This window comes from Enhydra lutris, unplaced genomic scaffold, assembly GCF_002288905.1.
Source record: "Enhydra lutris kenyoni isolate GAN:26980312 unplaced genomic scaffold, ASM228890v2 scaffoldscaffold5, whole genome shotgun sequence".
Classification (NCBI taxonomy): Eukaryota; Metazoa; Chordata; class Mammalia; order Carnivora; family Mustelidae; genus Enhydra; species Enhydra lutris.
The window spans coordinates 16530983-16543439 of record NW_019154089.1 but is presented as its reverse complement, the minus strand read 5'-3'; the positions used below and the strand labels follow the sequence as shown (position 1 = coordinate 16543439).

General features: G+C 38.0%; 1 protein-coding gene across 3 annotated transcripts in view; it reads left to right on the top strand.

The window, feature by feature from the left end:
• LOC111140811 (CREB3 regulatory factor) overlaps positions 1–12457 on the top strand; it is a 54094-nt gene that overhangs the window by 20538 nt on the left and 21099 nt on the right. For all 3 annotated transcript variants that reach the window (XM_022492999.1, XM_022492998.1, XM_022493000.1), the window contains exons 4-7: positions 1382–2468; positions 7885–8079; positions 9531–9720; positions 11089–11162. In XM_022492999.1, the coding sequence (XP_022348707.1) occupies positions 1382–2468; positions 7885–8079; positions 9531–9720; positions 11089–11162 (1546 nt within the window). The remainder of the gene's footprint in view (positions 1–1381; positions 2469–7884; positions 8080–9530; positions 9721–11088; positions 11163–12457) is intronic.

Here is a 12457-nt window from a genome sequence, read left to right as displayed (position 1 = left end):
AAATAACACTATATGTTAATTATATTGGAATTTTAAAATATGCATATGATTATAAAAGTAGTTATTTATATATAAATACATGCACACACACATAAAAGAAAATAGTAAGGGAAGAGTTTAAATATCTCCCAGTTCAGTTTTTGATGATGAGGATGGGAAGCTGTCTTTTTTGATATGCTGGACTGTTAAAGGACTCTTCAACTGGGATATTTAGGAATGATAACATTGAGCAAAGCATATGACACAGAGAATATGAGGTAAAAATAGCAATTCCAAGCAGTATACTTACCACTTATTCCCAAGGTAAATAGAAACCTAAGATTCCTAAGAAGAACATTTAAAAAATAATTTTAATTACATACAGCTTAAGCAACATGGAAGTATATAAAAACTGCAAGACTAAATATACAAATCTGTTAATTTACTGAAAATCATTGAATTGTACACTTAATACAGGTGAATTTTGTGGTCTGCAAACTGTACTTCTTTAAAGCTCTTAGAACACAGAGACACACACCCATAAGCAAAAACGAAGCAAGAAAGCCCCCACACAAATGCAAAAATCAAAACAAACTGGAAAAATGAAAATGTCCTCGTTTCCTTCCTGCACCTCCACCTTCTAAACCTTTTCCCCAAAGATAAGTACTCCTAACAGAGTCCTTCTGTTCATATGTAAATACATGAGTATTTTAAGTTGGATGACACATTCATAGATACTGTATACTGTAACTTAATCCTTTGAATGTAAAGACATCTGGTAAGCAGCCTCTCTTGCTAGTACATTAGACTTTAACTGCATTCTTTTTAATGGCTGCATGGTCTCACTAACACATTTTTAAAATCCTATCTCTGTCACACTCGTGAGGAGTATTGTAGTCCCCATGCCCAAGCGCTGTTAGCCAGGTCTAATCAAAGATCTTACCCTTCTGTGGTGGAATTTCAACTCCTCTTTGATTGGCTCTTTGCCTCTATTTTTAAGTTCTCACTTCAGAAGACAGTTTCTTCTGTGATGAAGGTAAGGTCTTCATTATTTGCTTTTAATTGAAGCTTGTTTCAAAGGAGAGCCTCAAATTTTTCTAAGTCAAAGATAAAGAAACGTAAACCTTTTTGAGAAAGAGTGTTTGTAGTAAAGTTTAAGAGTCCTTGATATTTAGACCAAACCTAAGCCTCTTGAGGGGCATATTTTCCCTTTGTTTTCCTTGTCCAAGAAAATGATATTATATGGACTGGTAAAGTGACATGTAAAGAGCCTTTATCTTAAAATAAAACAGACCAGAGGTCAAATACTGACTTGTCATTTTGGTACATGGATGTGAGGATGGAGGTGAATACTTCTTTCCTAAAATATGGTGTGTGATTTTTTTTTTTTAACTTTTCTCAGGATAGAGAGATGAACTATCAACAGAATCCTAGAGACAGCTTCCTTTCTTTGGAGGACTGCAAAGACATTGAAAATCTGGAGTCTTTCACAGATGTCCTGGATAATGAGGGTGCTTTAACCTCAAACTGGGAACAGTGGGATACGTACTGTGAAGACTTAACAAAGTACACCAAGCTAACCAGCTGTGACATCTGGGGAACAAAAGAAGTGGATTACTTGGGTCTTGATGACTTTTCTAGCCCTTACCAAGATGAAGAGGTCATAAGTAAAACTCCAACTTTGGCACAGCTTAATAGCGAGGACTCTCAGTCTGTTTCTGATTCCCTTTATTACCCTGATTCACTTTTCAGTGTCAAACAGAATCCCTTGCCCTCTTCATTCCCTAGTAAAAAGATCTCAAGCAGAGCGGCTGCCCCTGTGTGTTCTTCTAAAACTCTTCAGGCTGAGGTCCCTTTGTCAGACTGTGTCCAAAAAGCAAGTAAACCCACTTCAAGCACACAGATCATGGTGAAGACCAATGTGTATCATAATGAAAAGGTGAACTTTCATGTTGAATGTAAAGACTATGTAAAAAAGGCAAAGGTAAAGATCAATCCAGTGCAGCAGAGTCGGCCCTTGTTGAGCCAGATTCACGCAGACGCAGCAAAGGAGAACACCTGCTACTGTGGTGCAGTAGCAAAGAGACCCGAAAAGAAAGGGGTGGAGCCTCTTCAGGGACACGTCACTCCAGCTTTGCCTTTTAAAGAAACCCAGGAACTGTTACTCAGTCCCCTGTCCCAGGAGGGTCCTGGGTCAATTGCAGCAGGAGAGAGTAGCAGCCTTTCCGCCAGCACATTGGTCTCCGATTCATCCCAGAAAAAAGAAGAGCACAATTACTCCCTTTTTGTCTCTGACAACTTGGGTGAACAGCCAACCAAATGCAGTCCTGAAGAAGATGAGGAAGACGAGGACGATGTTGATGATGAGGACCATGATGAAGGATTTGGTAGTGAGCACGAACTTTCTGAAAATGAGGAGGAGGAGGAGGAGGAAGAGGATTATGAAGATGACAAAGATGATGATATTAGTGACACTTTCTCTGAGCCAGGTATGGTAATGCTTGGAGGCTTACCAAACTGACCTTTCTCCTGTCTTGAGATATGGGTGTTTCCTTTGCCTTAGTTTGGGGATTAAATGACTTACTATCTTGGCTCAAATAAGTAATTGCTTTTTTTCTATTCAGGCAGCTCTAAAATAATCACTTTCGCTCATATAGTGATTCAAAGGCTGATTCTTCGAGGGCTTCTTCTTAATTTATGTTAAGAGACTAATTTGTTACTCTCTGAGCAGCTGTGCAAAGATGCCAAGAATTGATTTAAAAATATTTCTATTTATATACATGTCCCTCTGTTACAGTCGAGGCAAGTTAAGAGTGCCCCAGTGGTAAACCAAGTGATGGTGCTTTATATTATTCATGCTTATAACCAACAAGACCTACTTCCTGAATAATGTAAAAAAAAAAAAAAAAAAACTTTTTGTGTCTGTCCCATCTTTCATTCACACAGTTTTTTTCCATTTAAGAAAAATACATGCTGTAATTTAATGAGCATGAAGGATTCTCTGCTTTTTTTTTAATACACAGCACATATAAATAAAAGGGAGGAAGAAAATGAAACCTGTGGGAATTGATTCACTTCATTCAGTATTTACATGCTTGAGCTGTTGCCACTGTTGGCTTGTGCAGTATTTATGAAAATGGTATTGCCAAGTGGCACACAGTTTAAAATGCACAAAGAAGTGAAGATCTTCAAATTTAAGCAAAAGTTGTTTTCTTCAAAAATAGTGTTGATGCTGTAACTTGTATGTAAAAAAAATAGTGTTGATGCTGTAACTTGTATGTAAAAAAAAACTAAGTTATTTTTAAAACCTTAGAAATTGCAAGAGCGCTCTTTTGTTATAATTGCTGGAATTTCTGGCAGTATGAAGATTGGTATTTAATTTTCAGAAAGGTTTTTAAGCCGTAGTAGATATATGGTATAGCTGGCGAAGCACTATTATTGCTAGAAAAAAGACTTTGCTTTAGTGAAATCTTTCTATTACACAAATGCTTAGATTTGTTTATTTGATACAACCAAATTTGACTTAGGTGGAGTTTCAAGTAAGGAAAAAGTACTTTAATCCGGAGGAAAAGGGCTTATGCCTTTTTTTGGTTTACTTTAGAACTCTGCATAGTTTAGATACAACAATTATTTTTTCTGCTTAGCAGGAAGATTTTTCTCTCAACAACTTAATAAAATTTGCTTTGAGGGGCACTTGGCTGGCTCAGTCAGTAGAGAGCATGTGACTCTTGATCTCAGGGTTATGAGTTCAAGCCCCATGTTGGGTGTAGAGATTACTTTAAAAAAAATCTTTAAAAAAATCTGCTTTGAGGTGTTTCAGGAAAAGTTGTGTTTGTAGCTAGTGGTAAGTTATATAGCTCCCTCCCATGGTAAGCCCAGACTGCTGTCTATGAGTAATCTTCAAGGTCTGACCGATCAGCCCTATCGCTTTGAGTTCCATATTTAGGATCAGGGTAGGAGGGTAGGGGAAGGGTGAGACAGCGGGAAGATGGGTAATAACTTAGGGAAATGGAAAATGTGGAGAAGGAGGGGTTTGTCCCAGTAGATGCTTAAAGAAACATGTAAGTCAGAGGGAGTCAGTAAATCCTGCCATCACCAAGGACTATGCTGTCTACCCGACTTCTGGTTGTAGTTTTGCTTTTATCTTGTAGTGTGTTTTTACCTGGATAAGTGTGTTGAGAGATGACTAGGTCTGTGAAGAGAGATCACTTAGTAAGTTGACCCTCATTTGCATTTTGTCAACCTTTTAACTCTCATGGGTGGGAGAGAGGAACCAGTGTTATAGCTGGTGTTGTCCTGTCATGCCACATTCCCTTGCCTTGTCTTCTCTAGAAGAATCCTGTTGTGTGAGCTTGTTGGTGGTAACCAACACTACTTTGAAACAGAGATGCATTGGCTGGGTAAAACTCTCCTCTTGACTCTGTTTAACAATGCTGAATGTTTGGATGGCATTTAATTCACTCCCTTCTAGTTGACCTGAAGTAAAGCCCCTTTGGTTAGTATTACTTGGCCAGTTCTCACAAATGTTAATGAATGACATGATTTAACCACAAAATCAACACAATTTTGTGGTATTATTTGGGCTCTATTCATATTTGCTAATGAAAATTTCCCTTTTTCTTAGAAGAAAGAGCTAAACAAGTGACTTCAGGAACGCAGAAGTGAATTATTGGTGGGAAGCAGGAAGAAATTCTTTGAAGCAAAAAAGTGAGGATAGTTACGGTTTTTTCAGAGTGCTAGTTTTAGAGTGGGTTGATTGGTTTAATTTGCAGCAGTTTACAAAGGCCCTTTTGTGATGACTAGCTCCCTTGATGCTGTTTCTTGGCAGTTGGCTACAACAGTGCCTGAGCCTACAAAGCTCCAGGAAAGGTGTAAAATGGAGTTTCAGTCCCTCCTCTGGCCTCGCTCCCAAGTTTTAATAGAGCCTATTCTGTGGACAGGCTCTGACTGTTTGGGGTCATTGGGATTACATGGTGTAATACTAAGAATTGGGCCCCCAGAATGAAAGTTTATTTTGTAATCTGTACTAAACATTTTCACGATTGACTTTACCAATAGTCTGCACTAACCAAAGCTGTATGGTTAGAATTTGACACAATAAATGTAGCCTTTTTGACTTACATTTGATAATCATGTCAGATAAGCTCAATAGAAGCTAGACTCCTTGCGTCATGGGACTTGAGTCAGTTCTAGCTCTGCCAAATCACTTAAAGCCTCCATGAGCATGTTTCTTTTTGTAAATGGGGTTAATGATACCTTTTTTACTGGGCTGTCAGAAGTCTCAGAGTATCTCTAAGTGAAATATATAAGTATATTAAATGAAAAGGACAGTGTTTTGCCAGAAGTCCAGGCCACCTGAGGAGGGTTGCTAAATTGGGGAGAATATCAAAACAGTTATCAGAGGGATGGGATGCCTGAGGAAGTTGTATATGAAAAAGTTTCCTTTATGCTTTGGGCCAGGGTAGATTTAAATATGGAATACTAGTTCTTCTATTTTTTTAATTGAAGTATAATTGACATACAATATCCTTTTAGTTTCAGGTGTGCATCATAATGACTGTGCATCATAATTACAACATGATCCCCATGATAAGTCAGGTTACTGTCTGCCACCATACAGAGGGTTGGGTTTTTTTTTTTTTTTTACTTATTTTTTTAAGTTTTTATTTATTTTTAGTTAAGTATGGTTGGTATATAATATTAGTTTCAGTATATAATATAGTGATTCAATATTTATGTACATTACAAAATGATCTCTACATTAAGTCTGGTTACCAACTGTTGCCATACAAAATTATTACATTATTGACTATTTCCTAAGTTGTACTTTATATCCCATGACTGACTGGCTTTATAACTGGAAATTTATACCTCTTAATCCCCTTTACCTATTTTCCTCCTCCGTATCTTGTATATGGTTTGTTTTTTGTATTGTGAATCTGTTTCTGTTTTGGTTTGGTTGTTTTGTTTTTGTGGAACACCAGTTCTTGACATTGGTAGGCAGTTGGAAGTGTTTTTGTTGGTCCATCTGCTTGTGTTGAGGTGGTCCCAGCCATACTAGGTTAATCTCTCTGAGCCAGTAGTTTGTTCAAGCCAGTAAGTTTTTCTTGGCCTGGTGGAGCCAGGTGTTTGGAAAATGCCATTTCTGGTAGCACCGTGTGGCCCTTGCATCTTTCCGAAAGCTAGGTTGATCACTGTAACAAGATGAAATCCTTAATTTGAAGTGTGGCATTGGCACAAATAAATAGGCCAAAGTTATTGTTTTATGTATCTAACACAAGTTCTAAAAATCTGACTTCTAGAAATGATGGTGTGACTTGTTCATCATTTCTTCGTAAGAAACTAGAGTTCACTGTCACACTCCTTGCCATATTGTTTTAAACTACCACATTTGCACTTTAATGCTGTTAATACCAGCATTTCTACAGAAACTTCTCTTGATTGTTGCCTTTGAAATCATTCTGGTCTCCACATTGATTCTTTTTTAAAAGGTTATGTTTATTGAAGTATAGGAAGTATAAATATGAAATTCGCCCTTCTTTAAGTGTACACTTCTGTGAGTTTTGAAAAGTGCTTGTAGTGCTGGTAACCGCTACCACCATCAAGATACAGAAGAGTTTCATCAACCCCCCCTAAATTTCCCTTGTGTTCCTTTATTTATTATTTTTTAAAAGTTTTATTTATTAATTTGACAGATCAAGCAAGCAAGAACACAAGCAGGGGAAGCAGCAGGCAGAGGGAGAAGCAGGCTCCCCCCGTGAGCAGGGCCCTGGGATCATGACCTGACCTGAAGGCAGACACTTAACCGACTCCCACCCAGGCGCCCCTGCCTTGTATTTTTTTAGAGTCAGCCCTCCCTCCACTCCCAACGCCTGGCCCACCGCTTTCTAGTTTTGCCTGTAGTTTTGGCTTTTCCAGAATGTCATACAAATGGAGCTATATTTCTGCAGATACCATCACTTTTTTAGTGTCAGTTCCAGAGAAGTCATGTTTTTAGGAGACAAAATGGTCATTCTGCTTTGTCAGTGCTACCCAAGTTTTCCTGTCCACCTTAGTGTTATATACATCCTACGTGGCGTCCATCTCCACTCCTCCATGTACTTAGCAGTAATGACGGGGCGTACACTAAGATGGGCATTCTCTGAGGGTATTTTAGATTTGTAGGTCATCCTGGTGAGGTCTGACCAACAGTTCTAGCAGCTCAAAATTAAGTTTTTTTCTGAAACTCTCCCTTAGTAAGGAAAATAACTTCTTAAAAAAAAGTGAAGTAAATGCATATTGCTTCCAGTAAAATATTAAACTAGGCATATGTGTTTTTATTTGTGAGTCTGTGAGAGCACTCTCATTTTTGTACTTTTACAAAAGGGGTAGGGTGGGAGGTAGGCAGAAAACCTATTCTATGGACAGGTTACTGCCTCACAAAACTCTGGTAGGATACAATCATAGAAATGCACACACTTGTCTGTCTGGGAGTGTTTTGGATGCATAAATTTTAGAAGGAAGGCATTTTAAATCATAGTGTAGGGTCTTAGTACCATGATCTAATGGTGCATTTGACATTCCTGGAGCTATATTTCATTATTCTCTCAGTGAGCGCCTATGTAAAGATATTTTAAAAAGATTTCCTACACTAACTCATACGAACCAGAGAGAACTATAAGGAGGATAAACAGTATAGTTACCTATGATTATTAGTCTCTGAATATTTTATGAGTTAGAGAGCTCCATATTAAAAGTCATTTTATAAACCTGGTCTGTTATCTTTGATATGCCAGTGATGTTTTCAGATGAAAGGAAATATATCAAGTGACAAATGGAAGAGATCTTTTTATTTGCCTTGATTGCTTTATTGAAATTTATAGACCTTAAGAAATTGGGGATGGGGGGCTTTCCTTTTTTTTTAAGGCTATGAAAATGATTCTGTGGAAGACTTGAAGGAGATGACTTCAATATCCTCTCGGAAGAGAGGTAAAAGAAGGTACTTCTGGGAGTATAGTGAACAGCTCACCCCATCACAGCAAGAGAGGATGCTAAGGCCATCTGAATGGAACCGAGACACCTTGCCAAGTAATATGTACCAGAAAAATGGCTTACATCATGGTAAGAGGGAATTGTGGTCAAACATTTCATGTCACTAATACAGAGATCATAAACCATGTTTCCTGTCCATGTACCTACGTACTCAGCCCTTACTAGTGAAGTGGAGAGGGGAACAGGAGAGCTGCTGTATTAGCTATCTCTGCAGAGATACTCACAAATAGCATTTACTGTTAGTGAGAGCCATCACCTAAACAGGGAGGAAGCTCTGTGCAGAAATGATTTCTGGTCACTTCCTATTCTATTTACCCTGCCCAGGAAGGGACCAGTAGACTGCTGATTGATTGCTGACCTGCCACAGTTGCAATAGACCAAAAGGGTTGGGGAGAAAGGGAATGGGCTCCAGCATCTTTCTCTTCTGTTCTTGTCCAGTCTCCAGGCTGAAATGTAAATAGGGAGATTGGAATCAAATGGTGGTGGGAAGAAAAGAGGAAGCAGAGGAAAGGTAATAATTGTAGAGAAAAGAAATGGAGAGATAAGAGTTGAATGGTAGGAGTTGGGAGAAGCTTATAATCTTAGGCGAAGTTTACCTCGGAAGATGTAATTAAGTAGAATTTCTTCTTTTATTTTGTATGATCCAAAATCTGTACCGAAAGGGCGGAGAGCACTAGTAAGTTTGGCACTCAATGAACAGTTTTAGTAATCTCTCATGCTACAGATGTAAGTTGCTAAGCAATTTTGTTTTGACACAGGAATTATATCAGAAGTATATTTGTGCCTCATGTTCCCTCTCCACTGGCACTCAGTCTGTACGGTACTGTTCTTAGTGAATAGACCTGGTTTTGGCCTTCACATTAGTTTTCTACGAGAAATGAAAAGACAGGTCCAGTAAATGGTAGGTAGCACATGGCCAGTATGAGGAAAATTGTTTGGTATATTGTAGTTCAGAAGGCCAGGCCATCTCTGTTGCCCTCAGTGATAGGGCAAGACCCCCAAGTCTTCTGTAATGTTATTTATCAAACTAACCAAGGAAGAGCTTTCACAAAAGGCAATACTTACTTTTTGGCCTTTTGAGTCCAGCACCAGAGTATATGTCTGGGAAATTTTCAGTCGCAGCATCAAAACATCTCGGTTTGAGTAAAATCTGTTTCTTTTCTGGGTGTATGTTCCACCCTTGCCCTGATTTTTGGGTACAATGAACTTACGCTCCAGTCCCAAGGTTTGTGATGCTTATTACCACTATGCATGTAATTAAGATTCTGTAATACCAGGGCTAGAAACTTTAAGGTGGAGAAGGACTTGGCAGGGACTGGAGCTGTGCCATATTTCCCCAATTTCTTGGAGGCACAGGTGGGAAGGAGAGGAGGCTAGCCCTTTTAGCATATCATGCTGAGACTTCTGAAACATGCCAGGACTTGACGGAAGGGTGAAATGTGGTTTTAAAATATGGCTGTAGAATATATCTTTGGTGAAATAAAATGATCTAATTTAAACTTCTTTTAAACCATCTGTAGGGAAATATGCAGTAAAGAAGTCACGGAGAACTGATGTAGAAGACCTGACTCCAAATCCTAAAAAATTACTCCAGATAGGCAATGAACTACGGAAACTGAATAAGGTGATTAGTGATCTGACTCCGGTCAGTGAGCTACCCTTAACAGCCCGGCCAAGGTCAAGGAAGGAAAAAAATAAGCTGGCTTCCAGGTAAATGCTAATCATGTTCACCTGTGTAAATAAAGTCTTGGTGGTGAGATTTTAGACTTTCAGTGAGCTTTTATAGATGATCATCAATCATTTATTCAGAAATATGCTTTTATAAATATTATAATGAGAATATTGTAATTTTTCCTTTAAAAATAAAAGATGGTATTTATGCTTTGTTTATGCTTCATAATACCAAAAGATGGTGTTCTGCTTTTAAAGGGGAGAGGTGAATGGACTCAAGTGCATTGTATTATAAAAATGTAAAAATTTATCATAGTTTTACTTTTTCTTTGTTTTATGATAGGTCATTTTTTAAATTGGGGTTATGATTTACTTGAAGTAAAATGTTTACCTTTTAATGTACACTTTTATGGGGTTTTTAAAAAAGATTTACTTAGAGAGAAAGTGAGTGCCAGTAGGGGGAGGGGCAGAGGGAGAGGGAGAGAGAGAATCCCAAGCAGACTCCAAGTTGAGCATTGGAGCCCAGTGTGAGGCCTGATCTCACAACCCTGAAATTACGACCTAAGCGAAAACCAAGAGTCTGTTGTTTAACCAACTGAGCCACCCAGGCTTGTCTATGGTACACTTCTTTGGGTTTTGACAAACGTATCCAATCATATAAACACCACCACAATCACCAGTAATCATCCATTTAAAAAATTTCCTCATGCCTCCTTGTAAAGGAAACTCCTTCTGTCACCCCTAATCCCTCCAACCACTGATCTGTTTTCTGTCCCCAGAGTTTTGCTTTTTCTAGAATGTCATATAGATGGAATCCTATGATATGTAGCCTTTTGACTCTGGCTTCTTTGATTTAACATGATGAATTTGAGATTCATGTTTATCCATGTTGTTGAGTAATAGTTTGTTCCTTTTTATTGCTGAATAGTATTCCTTTTTAGGGATATACTACAGTGTGTCCATTCACCAACTGAAGGATATTGGACCAGCTTCCACTTTTTGGCAATTATATGTTTATAAGAAATTGCCAAAGTAGCTATTTCTGAAGTAATAATGTAAAATTTTTTAAAAAATCACTGTTTTTCAAAGTAGCAGCATGTGGTATTTTATATCCCAATTAGCAATATGTGATGGTTCCACTTACTTTACATTCTCTTGGTATTGTCAGTTTTTGTTGTTTATTTTAGTGTATTTGTCATTATTTTTGGATGTGTGCTAAAATTTTCAAAAGTCGTTTGGATTAATGATTATATTGTATGTTTTTTGGAAACTGAGTTCCTTGATAGAAACATCAGTAGGCAGTGATTTTTGGTTGTTATTAGAAAATGTTTGACAGCAGCAAAAAGAAGTATATTCTGAATGTTCACTTAAAAAAAGAAGTGAACTAATTGCTCCTTCCTTTCACAGGGCTTGTCGATTAAAGAAAAAAGCCCAGTATGAAGCTAATAAAGTGAAATTATGGGGCCTCAACACAGAATATGGTAAACCTAAACTTTTAAGAATTTGATTAATCTCCTATTACTTTGCCAACCATTCTCTTTTTCTTTGGTTTTGTTATCTGCCTTCCCTGTATCCTGCCAAGTTTTAGGCCAGCCTCCTTTTCATTCATTCAGTAAGCTACGTACTCACTCTTATTCATTCATGTTCTCCTTTTAGTGAGTGTCTGTATCTGTGGCTCCCCATGCCAGATCTCCTCTCTCTCCTAAAGAGCTTCTCTACTTGTGACCACAATAATCTCCTACTTCATTTTACAATTATGTTGCTGTGTTAGCCAGTTTTAGTGACTAGTGTTTATTTTAATCTCTGAGTGGATAATTTAGATGTGTATTTTACAAATTTGACTGCTCATTAGAATCATCTGTGTACATGCTAACGTACAGATTTCTAGGCTTCTCCCCAGATCCAATGAATTGGAATCTGTGCAAGTAGAACTCAAGAGTACATATTTTTAACACTACCCCCATATTACACTTAGGCAACTATCTTAGCACTTATTTGGTAACTGTTGGTTTAGCTCGGTACCGCCCAGTCTATGACAACATGGCACATGTAAAAATTATCATCACTGAGGTATCTTGGAATTTATCAGAGTAGGCTGCTCATGGGAAGGGAGGCCCCTGTGGGCTGAGAGGATTAGCATCTCAAACACCTGGAACCCTTTTACCGTACACTAGAGGTTTGGAAAGCTGTGGTTTTGATCTTCTGTAATAACCACCTTTCCTTTCCTCCTTGCTCTCTTACTATTCCTTAAGCCTGGTGTCATAAGAGTTCGTATGTTCTTTTGCCTCTAAAATTGTCGTCTTCACTGTATAGCTCTTGGGCTAAGTTGTATCTGAAAGTGGATGAGTGATAAAATGATAAGTTACTATTTGTTTCTAGAGACTTTCTGAAGTCCAGCACAACATCTGGCCCATAAGTGCTCAGTAAACTTTGTGCAGTTTTCTTAATTTGTATCTTGATTATCTTGTTTCCATTTGTGAGGGCAGAAAGAGGATTTCCTATTGTGAAGTTTACAACTTGTGAAATGAGCTGATGGTTTTATATATTAATGGCCACTCAGGAACTCTCATCAGGTAAATGAATTAGGTAAAACAATAGTTGGTTTGTTGGAAAGGAAATCTACCCATTTTCCTATTATTCTTTCTTGCTGTTGAAGCGTTCGGACCTTGAGCTATGTGAGTATATATACACATAATGATTACAATATCGTATACATTCATATTCTCTTTTAGAACCAGATGACTTGGGCTCCAGGGAGATGTGGTGGGCTATTGGG